Source organism: Rhodnius prolixus, unplaced genomic scaffold, assembly GCF_049639745.1.
Source record: "Rhodnius prolixus isolate KJV_2025 unplaced genomic scaffold, Rpr scaffold_4, whole genome shotgun sequence".
Lineage (NCBI taxonomy): Eukaryota > Metazoa > Arthropoda > Insecta > Hemiptera > Reduviidae > Rhodnius > Rhodnius prolixus.
The window spans coordinates 29,841,914-29,857,946 of record NW_027411614.1 but is presented as its reverse complement, the minus strand read 5'-3'; the positions used below and the strand labels follow the sequence as shown (position 1 = coordinate 29,857,946).

The following is a 16,033-nucleotide window of genomic DNA, read 5'->3' as shown; positions in this document are numbered from 1 at the left end:
GAGTGATAATGAGGAGGAACCGTACCTAAAAATATTTTGTAGGCGCCAGGAAGTCTCAAAATTTGGTAGTTTCAAAAATTGGACTAGTACAATAGTGTGAAAATAGAAAAATAAAAGATTTGAACCAATGCAGTAATGAATCTAATTAAAAACAAATAATGAATCAAATTATTTATTAAATAGTCTACTTCAAGTTAAATCAAGGGAATCATATTTGAATTTTTCTCTTTCTTTCTTTCATATGTAAACTTTCAATCCGCCTTGGGCTTTCATTGTTTCATTACAATGCAAAGTAGGAAAACTGCTGGTTTCCTTAAGAGTGCACAATATAAAATAGTATTAAGTGACCGCAGAAGATCATAAAGCTGGTTTGTTTTCATTGATAATCATTAAATGATCTTTACGAATCATGTGCATTTTAAAACAGAAAGCAAATAAAAAGATAGGTCAAAAGAATGGCAGTTAATCATTTTACCATGACTTTTCATTAATATTATTTTATTATCCACATCGGCAGCAACATTTAGTTTACAACATTATTGCGTATTGTGAAATCTATAAATATTTTTATGAGTGGAATTCATTAACGCTTGACATTTATTCTTTTTCAAACAAAATACCTTGCTAGATACGATATTTTTTAACTTATTTTTTAAATAGAAGTTATATGCTAGTATGGATTTCACTCAGTTATTTATTGTTAAAGATTAAATTCCTCCAAAGTTAGTATGTATGCTAAGATACTTTGAAGTTTCACCTACCAAGGATATTTGCTGATACTTTCTGGACAAATTACAAAGTATCTGTGTGCTTTAAACATATATATTGTTGATTAATTAAGTGAACTTCTTTAATTTCAGGACCCAAACAGTTTTTCTTTCAAGGGCACAATTATTTCTTCAGCGGGCATACGCCTCAGTTCAGAAATACCCGAGTAGATTGGTTAGATGCTAGAAACTACTGTAGAGAATATTGTATGGATCTTGTTTCAATGGAAACCCAACAAGAAAATAACTTAGTATTTAAACTTATACAAGACAGTAAGTGTACTTATTCATTTATTTTATTTATTTACAAAATGTTATAAAGTTTAAGAATCATAAATGTTACTGATCTTGATAGATTTTATTAACAAATATGCCGCTAATACAATATAATAAGTGTGGTTGATTCTTGAAGCAAAAAGTCGCGTTTATCTTGAAAATATGTTGCTCATTTAAAGAGTATTGAACGTTTATTGTAAAATTATGAATAAAAAAATCCATCAGTTTATAGGTTTTAATAATCTTTGTGTTTGTAGATGACGTACCTTACATTTGGACTTCTGGTCGACTTTGTGATTTCAAAGGTTGTGAAAACAGGTCCGATTTAGAGCCTAAAAATATCTACGGATGGTTTTGGTCAGCAAACCGAGTGAAAATGTCGCCAACTGACCGTGTACCCACTGGATATGGGTATAATCCATGGTCAAAAACTGGTCATAAGAAGACAAGACAACCAGACAATGCAGAATTTGACATTAATGGAACTACAGAATCATGTTTGTCAGTGTTAAACAATGTATATAATGATGGTATTGCTTGGCACGATGTTGCTTGTTACCATGAAAAACCATTTATTTGCGAGGATAGTGATGAATTATTAAACTATGTTGCTTCTACAAATCGAGGCATTAGGCTTTAATGCCAAGAAATTATCATCGTATTTACACATTCCTACAAATAATTCCTTACGTCCCAAATTTTTAATGTACATTTCCTTAAATTATTTTACTTGAGTTTCCTGCGTACCCACCTTTATCCTTCAAATTCCCTTTACTTTAAATAGATTTTTTGTTCTTTTATCATTTTATCTTTAGTATTAATTTTAAGGATTGTAAATTTATTATTAATAAAATAAAATATTTTGTAATTTCATGTTTTAGTTTTATATAAGTCCTATAAAACAAGTAATGTAACGTCAAGTAGAACTGATTTATTATTATTTATTTATTGATTGAATGCTTCTAATTTGGATATTAATTCATTTTGAACATTATACCATTAAATATTTTTAGGGACTGTAGTATTTAATTTCTTTTAGTAAGTGCAAAGATTAAAAGTTTCTGTAGTCAATTCTAAGTTTTCATTATGTAAACATTTATTTAAACCTTTAAACTCCGCTCTTCTGAGGTGTTGTTTATGACATAATTTATGTAAGTATATCTATTTCGACAAAGTAGCAGCAGGAATGTCCTTATTCTGGTTCAATCCAGGTGTGTTCCGTACATTTTCTCTAACTAAGAATCCGTACACTTCACTGACAGGGTGATGGATAAACAGTGTCTTTTTCGATTGTGAGGTCAGTGTTCTGAGGTTGGTATTGCGATTAAATTAGTATCAAAACATTGTCAATTTTCGAAAATTCACTTACATTCTTCGAAATATACTAATAAAGCATCATGAAAACAAGCCCACTCTTTAGCGCTAAAGAGTGAAATCTAAATTCTTTGAAATCTAAATAAATTAACATTGAAATTAGGACTAAGCGTGAAAATATAAATTTCTGAAGAAGCTGTAAATAAAAACAGTAAAATAAACAGTTATTTGGATTAATTTTACAAAATCCTATTGAGGTAATGAATTCGTTGCGCCTGGAGTATTCTAAGATCAAATGAGAAGTGTGAGAAGTTAGTTTAGTTAGTAATTTTGTTTATTTTTAAAAAGTTTTGAAGGCGGAATATACGACTTTTTAACAAGTATGTTCAAATATAAAAAAAGAATTACCTAATATAATAATAATATAAAGTACTATGAGGAAATTTGTAATTTCTTATTCAATTTGAAACTTAGAAAACATAATTTTTCTATTTGCATTAAAACTGTCCGGTAGGACAGTTGTATAAGGGTTGATCGTCAAAAAATGCACGTATTTATTTTTGGGGGCAACTAAAGAAGGACTTCCGACGAACAAAAATGAAATTAAACTTAAAAATGAAATTAATTAATATGTAAGCCTAAGTCTGCACTAAATATTTGAATAAATTCCGCCAGCCATACACTTCTTTCAGATGATTGTCCACCACCTCCTTCGTTAAGCCATTTTTCACGATTCGAAAACTACTACAAGACAGTGCACAGACCAACATTGGGCACCATGCAAAGAAAATCGCAGATATAAATATATTTGGTGCTGATTAACAGTTGCCTCGCTTTCAAACTGTAGTGAGGCTAAGTAGAAGCTGCTACCTAGTGGAAATTTTTACAACTGTAAAGTATTAACTTCAGAGATAATTATCTTTTTAGAATTTTAGAATCAATTTTAAAGATTTTGTTAATTTATTTTATATAAGAAATAAATGATGATTTATTGTTCCTCATTGTCAGATGCGTTCATAACTTGAGGAACATTTCGAAAATCCTTTACAAAAGTCTGGACAAATAAAAGTGTGTATAAAAATAATTTTGCTTGCCTTTATTCTAGATAATACAGAAAACTGAACTTCTGTAAAAAATCAGTCAGGAAAATTGTATTTTCGCTGTAAGCTATTTTACAAACATACAGAGGTTTTGGTCTATTCGAAGTACCATTTTACTGAATCAATATCTTGGTTTGCCAGGATTTTCTCCAAACTTGGAGTACTAATAGCATATTTTATTTGAAACATTTTTTCCAGGAACATTTGATTGGGAGCAAAAGAGAGAGGAACGCTTAGACTTTCCTCGTAAAGTGGCATGCTGTTTATTATACTTTCATGTATTTAATATTAATAAGAACCAAATTTAAGGTCAAATGTGAAGTAAGTTTAAGAAAGTGAGAAGATTAAATCTAAAGGGCCATTTTTGTAATGTATGGTCTTAACTATTGTGTACTGGTAAGGAGAGGTTAAATGTATGCTAATATTCTGAGGTTGAAGAAAATGTCTCCACCGAAAGTATTTATTTACACCATGGATTGTTCACGTTTTAAGATTTTCTTGAAAGTGGCTCCGGATTATCTTTAAACTTTAAAATAATTTTGTTTTCTTTTTAAGGCAGTTCCTAATAATTAAATATGACTGAAATGTTCGGAATATAAAGAAAATTTTTATTGACGATGTGAGTCTGAAAACAGTGGTAAAAGAAGGTCGATTTAGTGTTCCCACCAGATTTTTATTTTATGATTTAACTACTTCTTCTCAAAAACATAAGCTTAGGTTTTCTTTAAGTATTTTTTTTTTGCCATTTTTCTTTAGTTTAATTTTTTATTTCCACACTATCTGATTTCTGTAAGTTGTAATATAAGTCTTATTCTTAAAAAAAGCTAAAATGTGTGTTCTATATTTTCCCTTACATTTTTTTCTAAAGAGGGTTCTAGGGGAGAAGTATATCGCACTCTCCTAAAAATCATTAGATACATTTTTAAAATTATCTGCGTCGCCTTCAGGTAATGTTGGATATTCATAATTCTGGAATCTCTTCAACAATTTGGTTTTAGTTTCCTGTGTGCCAAAAACCAAAACCACTGTAGTCAAAAGAAATTTTTCCCAGGCAATAGTAGCGTTCAGTTCAAGACCTTCAGCATACAACTGGATGAATTTCTGGATGTAGTCAGCATGAAATCTAAAGAAATAGTAACCTAACTTATCTATTCTGAAACTAATGGTAATAAACTAAAACTTGGATATTATATAAAAGAAAAAAAAAGCTACAGTTTGGCCAAGCGAGGAAAATTATAGATGGGAAATCGCCGCATGAGATTTTTTAAAAAATGAAGAGGTAGGCTGGAAATGGATTGAATAACAAGCGTTGGACAGATATGGGGAATGGAGGAAATCATTCTACTCAAACACGTTTCTCTTTTGTTGGAAACACTTTTAGAAATCTGTTTTCAAGGAAAGTTCTGAGAAGCAGGGACAATATGCTTACGTCAAAAACGTAACGTTAGGACTCGCGAACTAAAGTATGCAAAATTTGCGCAAGTGTTCATATCAGAATTTTCCAAGCAGTTAAGTTTGTGAAAGTCTTTTTATAAAATAAAAAATATGGTGCTAATACACGCTAATATTTTTAGGATATAACTAACAAAATATTTTGCAATGTCCGATCATTTAAGCCATATGTAACCCTTAATTACAATACACAGTAGGGTGATCGTAGACTATTAATTGAAAAATTGTTATTTTCAAGTATGTTGTTCGAGTAACTATAAATTGATCGTTAACCGTTAAAAGTAAAGTCTACTTGGACTAAGTTTTGATAACTCCACATTAATTAACCAATTTATTAAGAAACTTGGCAAAAGTTTACCCATTTTATAAATAATGGAAATAAATAAAAAAAATAATGAAATTATCTTTGAATTTAAAGTTTTTTAAAAAAAAGTTTTGTGCAAATTTTAAAAAAGCAAAATGAGATTTTAATAAAGTTTACTAACAAAAGAAACAGCCAAATCATTGATTGATTAGAGAATGTACAATATTTGTTGTTATTTTATTACATTAACGGTGTTTATAGTCTTTATAGTGAAGACTTTAAAGTGGCCTGTTGTGCCGGGGGAGCTGGTCTCAGTCGTCATTTGAGTGGGGGAAGGTGTTCAGCCTCACTGTTTCCAGTCGGGCTATCTCTTCATACATGGAACCAGCACACACTATAGATCAATTGGACATTATTAAAACTATTGGTGAGTCAATTAAATTAGCTATTGATTTAATGTCTTAATAATGTACTGTAATATTTGAGCACAATTAGTTGGATTTGGATGAACCATGATATTTTTATTTCACTTTATACTTAAATTAACAATATAAGCTAGTAAGAAAAGATAACTTATAAATATACTAACGATTGATTACTTTCATGTCAAAAAAATGAGCGTCAAAATGAATATTTTTCTTTATGTGAACTAAATTACATATTTATTGTGAAGTTATCAATAATGATTACTTTTATTAAAAACACTTATAAAATGCATTCATAAACCTAACTGTTTATTTTCCCAATAATTTCGTGGAAAGATTTTTGATTATGGACAAAACATTGAGTCATCATACTCAGTTACTTTTTCACTGAGCATTTATAGTAAATTGTTGAAGGAACATTTCCACCGTGGGCGAAGACCATGCTAGGTGTGTACAACCATTGGAGGACACCAACCTTCTTATCAGGGTTCTCTTCGCCTCCACTTTCTCCTTAGTCGGCCCACTTTCAAGTTCAAACCTCCCACTTAGGTCAAGTTCCCGCATTCTTTACTTCACGGATGGACTTGAACAATTTCTTCTTCTTTTTTTTATTTTCTTTTATTCCTTTGATTGTATTTATTTATTTTTTGAAACTATTCAAATTTGACTAGTTTCAGTAAATTTAGAAATCATGATGTTATTAATGATTCAACAATCTGCTTTGCATCTTAGTATGTGAAATGAGACGATTATAGGAACCTGTAATTCTAAAGAAAGTATAGATAAGTGTGACTTTCTAATTACCCTAATGCTTAGCGCTCTAGATTCCTAACTGGAGATCCTGGGTTCGAATCCAGCTGACGGTCCTTAGATTTTAAATTTATAAGAACTACTTACAGCTCACTCTGCGGTGACGGACAGTGTGGTCTGTAACGAGAGAAGACTGAAGATATGTCTTTAGAAGACGTTCGAGATTTGGTTGATTGCAAAAAATTGAATCCTACCTGCAGATTTCTGATCAATTTTTCTCATTTATTTGAATAATGGTAAACGTATTGAAAAAGAAAGTCCGTCATTTTTAACATTGAATTTTTTAGCATTTGTTATGAGAACCTTGAAGCGAACAACTGTTTTTGTCATTCCTGTCACTTTTATTTGAACATTCCCACATGTGGTATGTTTTGCTCGTAAATCAAAATAAGACGAAAGAAACATTCTTTTCAAAACCAAATCCTTTCCTCTTGGCCAATTTTTTTGTTTTGGCTTCAAAGGACTTAGTTAAAAGTTTTGGTTAAATTCGCTAGACGAAGTAAAAAATCTTTGCTGAAATACATTATTTTTTTAAAAATTAAAGGTCTTAGTCACAGTTTTGGTTAAATTCGCTAGACGAAATAAAAAAATCTTTGCTAAATATACATTATTTTTTAGATTTTTAAAAATTTTTCTTGTAAACCTAGATTTTTGTTTATTTCTCTTACTTCTTTGTAAGAAGTTCTGCGATCAGTTGTGTTTAAACGATCTATATGCGTGTGTATGAACTCAAAGAAGAAAAGTTTCAGAAAACCAAAAGTACCGAGATAAATCAGTCAGCTTCAAGAAAATTCTTTCTCTAACCACAGTGCTTGAAGTTCTAACATTTCCTACTATCTCTGGATTTCTCTGTCACATTTTTACCAGTTTATAAAACCATATATTTCACTGAGGGAAAACCTCCATCTGAACTAGTCATCGATTCCACGTAGGCTAGAATGCCTACGCCACTGCCACCCAGAGGTCTATTGTTGCACGTAAACTGCCCTAAAACAAATTTTTAAAATAATTAAAGTAAAAGTTATAAATCTACGTGTATATGCGAAGAAAATTCCAAGAGCCTTCTGCTTAAAAATCTCATAAATTGAACAATCCATTTAGAAAACAGGTACTTCCGACTGAAATATCAACCACATACTCGGAATTTTACCAATATATATCTACTCTCCTTAACAGTACGCAAAAGATAGGGGACTGTGCATTACAGACGCACAAGAACACTTAAGAGCGAATCTACGCAGACTCCTCTTCCAGAAATACCCTTTACTGAATTTCAGGGGAAAAAATTCTAAATAAAAGTTGTAGATTTATGTTTTTAATCAGTGTATTTAGATTAACTATAATCTTAAATTTTAGATTTTTAGACCCATATTTGATTCCTATTATGTTATGTAATGATAAATTGTAAAAAAAAAAAAGCACATGGAAATACGTCCAGACTAAATGTGAACATTTGTTTCTGTTCTTATATGCCTTTTCTATCCTTCAACAATATTCGAGGGAGCATTTATTTTAAACTGTGATTATGTGCAGTTTTTTTTAAAATAACATTTCATTACTCTTCTGTTTACTGGTAAAAGTGCGTTGGTGTATTATAGCCTTCATAATAATGTCAATAACATTGAGACAATGGATTAGTTTCTTTCGAAAATGCTTCGCAACACTATAATTGGAATTACATATGATTTTCAGGGATAAACGTAGAAACCACTCGTAATTCATGGCAAAGCCTCACTGTTGGCTTATTGCCTTTTGGAGAAAAATTACATCATAAAATATAAATAAAATCAAATTTTAATTTAGGAATATTTTAGAATTTTATAAAATTTATAAACGCAAAACATGATAGGCATGAAGAACTGCCCTCCATTTTGGAATAGACTTCCCCAAATTCTCGTCCAACATCTGGTAACTAGCTAGACTCTCCAGGTAGCGCGGGGAACTGGTAGTTAAGGATAACCATTTCTTCGTGCACCGCAACACTTCGGGGTAACCAGGTTTCCCAAGAAAGTTCTAGAAACGGCAGTTAGGGATAACCATTTCCTGGTACCAAATCATTGCTCTCAAAAGGGTGGTATATCCTTCAGTTATCTATACTTCTCTGAAGTAGTTTTCAACGCCCACACCTATCCTCCGTAGTAAGTCTACTTTATCTGATGAGGCGCAACAAATAATTAGATGCCTTTCGATGTTAGCGTCTTGCCAGCTCACTAGAATATAATTTTGAGAAAAAATGAATTCAAATAAACAAATTTAATAATCTCTTATAGGCATAGTTAGGTCACCAAACTTAAAGAATTCCTCTAGAGTTCAATAAGCAAAAATAAATCATAGGAATTCGTGCTTGCGATCAAGGGAATATTAGCAACAAATTCATTTTTCATTATTCTACAAACTCGTTTCTCGGTATGTTGGAGTTCAGGGACACCCAAAATTTTCATTTTTCATTGAAAAAATTTTCTAATAATAGTAAGGAAAGACTCCGAAGAAATATGTTGTCGAGTTAATGAATTTAAATTTCCATCTTCAACTGATTTATACTTCTATACTAAAACCCGCCTGGGCCGTATGGTATTGAACTGTGGAAACGCTCCAATCTTCAACGAATTCAATCGCTTCAGTCTAAAATTCTTCGCACTATCGTTAACGCTTCATTTTACGTTTCAAATCTAACCATCCACACAGATCAGGAAATTCCGTTTGTAGGTCCAGGTTGCACGTACTCGCTATAAAAGTTTTCATCAGAACTTGCACTCTCATTCCAATCCTCTTGTCCGCCACTTATCATCTCATCACCTTCCAGATCATCCTTCCAGACGATTAAAACGCCAGTGGCCTCGCGACTTTCTCTCTTCTGAAGAGAGTAGCTAATCCTAGAGATGACTTAGGGAGTGTTATCACTGGGTAACTTCTCCCCTCAATTAGTAGTTTGTAATGGTGTCAGTTATTGTCATTGTTACTTATGGCGTATCTAGCGCTGGTGTAACTTAACTAATAAATTTAAAAAAATAAAAATTTCCATCTTGGTTAAACTGCGCTTCAACTGCTGCTGTTGTTATTAGAGGTATTATTAACAAGATACTTAGTATAAACAAACAAAAAATCTGGTTAATCTCAAATTTTTATTAGATCTGTGGCTAATAATAATAATGAAAAAAAAATAGGCCAGAATTTAGACTCGAAAGAAATTTTCTTGACCGTTATGATTTTTAAAGAAAGATAAATTCGTGATATCTTTTTACTAAAAATTACTCTTTCAAACTAAAGATGTGTTCACGATGAAAAGTTAATTTCACAAAGTTGGAAAGATCGCTGAATGCCAAACATGCCAAAAAGAATCATGTCACACGTAACAATAATTTATTTAGAATTGGGTTGTAACAAACATTTGTTTATCATTTCTGTGATATTAGTTTTTTTTTGTTTTTAGCAGCGATTTGTTTTCTTTCAAAAAGTTATTTTTAGATCTTGTATTACCTATTTTGTTTAAATCTAATGAAGTGTCACTATTCTTACCTTTGCTGTTCTATTCTCAAATAAATAATATCGTATGTCCTACAAAATTGTATTTTACGTCAGCTGTCTTGGCTTTCTTCCCACATCATTCACTCAGGTTCCTTCGCCCCTTCTTCCAACCTGCTCGCAGCGTACGGCTAAAAGCCCAGTGGGCCACTATCAGTCCTTCATTCCAGTTGTCTTCTACATCAATTACTATGTTTATACCGTGACAAAAATAGTATTTTTAGTTCTAAAATGAAATGATTTATTTACTCATTTAGCTGGCTGTATTTTCCTAGTCTAGTCTACCATTCCTTAAATACAAGGTGTAAAATACAAATTTAAAAAAAAATCTGAGGACATTTGTTCACAGTTATTTTACTTTTTCGTTCAATTCTCATACTCTGAATAAACAAATTATCCTTTACCAGATGGAAGTAAAGAAATTGAAAAATTGCCAGATGAAAAAGACTAAAAATTTCCCAGACATCTCTAAATATCAAATTGAATTGAATATTTATTTATATATGAGTAAAGCACAAAGAAATTTTAATTCAACAAATGGATTTTAGTCTTTTCACGAAGCCTTTACAGATAGCTCGAGCCTTTGCTACAACTTTCCAATTCCAAAATCTAACCTCGCATCTTCCCTCATCCTAACGATCCAGTACAATCCTCGTTGACGAATTTTTCAAATATTTAATGGACATTGAGCTTACTAAGTTTTTTTTTTATAATCCACGTTTTAGACACTTGCATGAGTAAATAATGTTACAAGCCATCTACTTCGTCATTCAGCTCAGAAGCTTGTTTTTGGTTCCTTCATTTAGATAAAAATAAGTTTCCTTAGCTGATACAATTCATGACTTAATTTTTCCTAGCATTTTATTGTAATTAAGGGTGTAAAAAAGTTGCCTAAATAAGGGAACTAACTCGCTCAATCAAAAAACTACTTGTCTCTTTCTCTGCTCCTGAAATACAGTTCATGATACTTTGTTATGAACTGGGTTGACCTGCATCTAAGGATCACAACGCTTCTAGCATCGCATCTTTAGATTTACCCATAATATAGCACTGCTGTATCGAAACTGTTCAATGCTAATGCGTAGTGTGGTCGATGTGCCATGATAAATTAATCTATAAAACGGTATACTGCAAGGTAATACCCTAAAACGAATTTTTACTTAAGCTAATGAAATTAAAGATTAAAAAAGTACTTCAACATTTAGGATATACTATCTTATCCTCAATAATCCTGTAATAAGAGAGAATAATCCTTTAATTCCTTTCCTTTGGGTAATTTCATTGTTACTGTTCAGAAGTACCATTATGAAACAAATTAACTTAGGATTTCAAACTCTGTTGATCCGCAAAACCATCTGATTTAAACTCTAGACTCCTCTAGTTCAGTAAACTGTGGTTAATGTTTTCTTTTCCAACTTCTAACTTTCACTCACACTCTCTTTTATTAACGTATAATGAGGATTTGGTAACAACATTAAAAAACATTTCTGCCTAGATCTGGAATCGTATCCATAAATCTCAATTTTTTCATTCCGCGAGATCAAGAAGTACAATATTTTGCCAGTCAAAACTTGTTTTGAATACAAACTAAATGTTAACACTTTACATAGTTGTACGCTAGTATTGCTTTCAACAAAATACAATAAGTTTATAGTAGAGCAGAAAGTGGATTTAAACCTTTCACACGGTTATTCTGTCAGTTAATAGGCGTTTTCTTTCAGTGCTGGTATAAGTGGAACGATTATGTTTATGATAACGCGCGTGTAATTCTTCACCTCATTTCGCATATTGTAAAGGGAAATTCGGTTCATTATCGTCAAGTAATCTACGCCAGCTAACTTGAGAATTAATGTTACAAGCTTTTTAAGCTAGTAAAGATTGTATAATATGGAAGTTTTTTTGAATCTTAGTCATTTATGTTTCAAGTTGAAACAAATTTCATTTCAATTAATCCCACTCCTGGGGATTGTCAGTTATTAATTGATTGTTACTTACTACAAGTGAGTAGTCGCAAACTTAAAGGACTTCTTTATTAGGTTCAGTGGAAGGGTGCAAATGGTTGCAAGAAATGCAGCAGGATCCAATATCTATCATCAAGATCCAAGCATTTAAAATAAAGGGCCTTATTTTTTGTTAATACTTATTATTTGACTTTTACATAAGACTATTTTTTTTTCTTAACTTTATTGAGAGTACACATTTTTAGAATTTCACCATAAGTTCGTATTTTACCAAAACATCTTAATTATTTATCAATGCTTTCTACATTTCAAAACAACTATATTTGCAAATCTTAAGAAAAAGTGCGCCTTTTATTCAAAAAATAAACATAATTTTTTTTATTTAAAATAATAAACAAATTAACTTAGCAGCAAGTTTAAATATTTAGCTGGAAGATATCACTTATTTGGAGTTCTTAACAAATTGGAAGGGCAGTGAGTCCATAAAACATTTTACACATATGTTTAGATAGAAATTGTTATATGAAGAAGAAGAAAAAAGCTAATTGTTCCGTTCATTTATTGAGTCTACGTTAAAGGAAGTTATATTACATTACAAATGTTATGATCGAAAAAATGTGGCAATGAAAACGATTCCAGTGTTTACGATTTGTGAAATCCAGAAAAAAACGTTGAATTGTTGAAGTAGATGTAAATGATTTTTACAATATTAATCTTTAGCTTTCTGACAGTGATCTCTCGTTTTAGGGCAACCTTAATATTAGAGCAATCCTATTATTTTCCGGATTCAAATATTTCCCGTATGAGATCCCCTACAACAAGTAAAACAATCCATATGGCTAAGTAAAGTTCTGTGACCTGAAGTAATAAACGGTTACAGTCCTAGGTTCAAAAGAATATTTTGATAGATTGACCTCTTTCACCGTACACCGCACTATAGATCTGCGTCAAAAAACTGATATGTTTTACATTTTCCAAAATATAAATCTCGCACATGTGTATGTATGTATAGCGTTCTAAATTTAATAATGAAGTTATTAAAAGCAATGGAAGTAATAAATAACTATTACAAACCGGCAGTTTGAAATGTAAAATTACTAAGCAGTACATAAATCGATTTTCAGATCTCTTATTGTGGGAAAAGCCTGAAAAATAATTAATTCTAACTCTTGTGATTTATGTCCGTTTTTCTATTTTTATTTTTAACTAGAAGAGCGGTCAGATGAAAATCCAAACTTGGCACACATAGTTACTACCTTTTACGATGACATTTATGCAAATGATTGCTCAAATTAGCCACATCAAGTTGATTACGGTTAAAAACATTTTTGTAATTAAATGTTCTATTTATAACATTATGTAACCATAATCAAGGCCAACTTAGGTAGACTGCATCTTTAAAATTTGTTTCCTAGTTTATTGAAGTCATACGCTGTCACTACTGTTGTCTGATTTGCTCTGCAACTGGAAAACTAACATAAATAATTAACAAAACTGCTTGAGATTCAGATAAGATTAATTAAGGTACAGAGTTTATTGAAGAGTTCTCATTATTAGAACAGAGTATGATACTTTTTTTTAGATGTAAACTGAGAACTTTGTTCCTGGTCCTTTATCTAGTCTGCAATGGGTATAACACGTTGTTTTCCCCAGTCTAGTGACACATACTTTCAAATAGAAACATACATATTTCCAGCCAATTCAATGAATAAACCAAGTTTTTAGTATTTTTTTTGTATAATGCTATCTTTCAAATGAACATTTGAATTTACGTCATTTATATTTTTATTATAATTAATTGCAACTCTCAGGTAAATTTGCACTAATCATGATAGTCGTGTGAGTGTTAAAACATATTATTTTACATTAATTTGTTTTTTAAAATGGTACTGATGTTTAAAAATCCGAAAAAAGATAGGTTTACATATTTTAGATTGATTAAATGGCGAAATTTTAAATATTAATTTGTTACACCAAATACTTAAAGCTCTTTAATTATAAAAAAACAATACAATTAACAGAATTTATTTAACAATTGAACGCTTTCAATTTCTTAGATTAAAAAAAAAATCAATAATTCTCTACAAATAAAACTTAATCGAAATATATCGTGACTTTAGTTACACGATTTCTGGTGTAAATGACCTCCATCTGTGTGAACTTATTTTAAGACTGACTATAAAAACAGTCATATCTTTCAAAATGTTATTTTTACTATCGCTGTAACAAGGAGGTTATTGAATTCTAAAAATAGAACAATAACAGCTTCTTTTTTTGGTGAGTGCCAGCTGAAATAGTAGTTGAAAGTAAAATGTTTGCGCAACTAAATGAATCCACCAATTTTCGGAACTGCGGAAAAGAGTAGACATTATAAGTTTCCTGATAGATATACTTTAAGAAGTTAATTTAAAACATAATTTTGCTTGCCAATAAAACTAGGATTAAAAAGTTGTTAAAAGGAATTAATTGTCTTGAGTAGGTCATTTAATGTAATTATTTTTATCTTTAATTTTCTTTTTAAAACATAAAGACATTGAATTTAATCGAAGAATATGTTTTAATTTTATTTTTATTTTTTGGTTAGTTAATTAAAAGATTGTGGCCAGATATAAAGAATGTTGTTAACTAAATGTTACACTAAATTTAGTAAAGAAGAATGATACAACTACAACTACTGTAATTGTTAATGTTGCAATAGTCCATTGTTGTTAACAAATATCGTCTGTGAATGTAGTCATGGTTACAAGATGAGTTACTGAATGATTGTGCAGAGACAGTGTTCCTTTATTCAAGGCCTCATTGTTTGTTTTAATAATAATTGCTAAATCGTGGCCAGAGAAAGTATACAAACAGTACGTGACAAAATCAGATATTAGTGTCATACATTTTATTAATATGTCCTCACAGATCTATTTAAAAAATATTGCTTCCAATTAGAAATCGTATACACAAGATTTGTTCTTTCTGCACCCAATTTCATTTATAAATTACAAATTTTCTCCATATATTTCTTTTACTCTGAATTATATTTTCGAGGTATTTATTATTATTTAAGATGCGACAAGATTAGAGTCAAGGCGCTTTGGGAGTTTCTTAGAGACCGCCGGATTTCGGACAACGGTGTTACGAAGTTATAAAAAAGAGAAAGTGAGCTTTAAAGGCTGCTAAGAGAAAAACATACTTCCTCGTGGGAGTTAAAATATTAGAAATACTTAAAAAAAAAAAAATTAATAGTCTGCTCTCTGCTGGCTCTAGTTTCCCTCTACATTTTTGTGAATTTGATGTGTTTCAAAGTGTTAACAGTATTTAGAAGAGGGATGTTCCTAGTCGGCTGCCTAATATTCAGGCTGCTGTGGGAGGATTCTAGGAAGGTCGCCAGGCATCTTGCAGGGTCCAAGACCTGGAGGCTGTGCTGAGGGGCACTTTCTCTTTCAACTGCAGTTCTTGGAGCTTTTGGGCCGGAAAAATTAATAACTTAGAGTAAACATGTTTCATTCAAGTGCATCTCTCTAGACCCTGGTGGGTCTACTAGTCGAGGCAAACGACACACCTCCAAGCAGCCCTACCGTATCAAGTCGCTGGCCTTGATTCGGGCAACATGGTCGATAGCCCATTCTGAATTAATTGTTCCTTACGCCCTATTATAAGGCCCTATAGATCAGGAAACATCTACAGAAAGGTGTTGCAATGTAGGTAAGTCCAACTCTTTTGGGGACTACGACAGGAGGAGAAGAAACGTCGGTTCAACCATGTCAGATTGCACTGTAAAGGCTAGTTCGCGACATGAAGGGAAGGGAGACCATGACCTTGCAAAAGGGTGGTCACAGAGTCTCTTTTCCTCACAAGATGAAGTTAATTAACCTGAAACCCCAGTGCCCTGAAAGAACTTTCCGCGTTACAATCACTACGTTGCAGCAATAGAACATTGGCATATCAGGACCAAAGGATGCTGCATAAAACTTCTTGGGTGTTATACTCTGGTAAAGAGGGGAATCTTGAACTACTGGACGTTTCAAGGGGATGGTATAATTAGCCTAATTAGCTACAAGGCCTAGACAACGGGATCCACCCTTTGACCATTTACTAAGTTTTAAAAAAAATT

The 16,033-nt window shown here is 31.5% G+C and overlaps 2 protein-coding genes across 3 annotated transcripts in view; both read left to right on the top strand.

The window, feature by feature from the left end:
* The window catches only part of slf (C-type lectin domain-containing protein slf), a 34,091-nt gene extending 32,175 nt beyond the window's left edge, over positions 1-1,916 (top strand). For both annotated transcript variants that reach the window (XM_074130598.1, XM_074130599.1), the window contains exons 3-4: positions 861-1,040; positions 1,301-1,916. In XM_074130598.1, coding sequence (XP_073986699.1) covers positions 861-1,040; positions 1,301-1,683 — 563 coding nt within the window. In that variant the 3' untranslated portion in view covers positions 1,684-1,916. The remainder of the gene's footprint in view (positions 1-860; positions 1,041-1,300) is intronic.
* Positions 1,917-5,482: 3,566 nt separating this feature from the next.
* The window catches only part of Pka-C3 (Protein kinase, cAMP-dependent, catalytic subunit 3), a 29,789-nt gene continuing 19,238 nt past the window's right edge, over positions 5,483-16,033 (top strand). Inside the window, exon 1 of the mRNA XM_074130273.1 lies at positions 5,483-5,640. Coding sequence (XP_073986374.1) covers positions 5,592-5,640 — 49 coding nt within the window. The 5' untranslated portion in view covers positions 5,483-5,591. The remainder of the gene's footprint in view (positions 5,641-16,033) is intronic.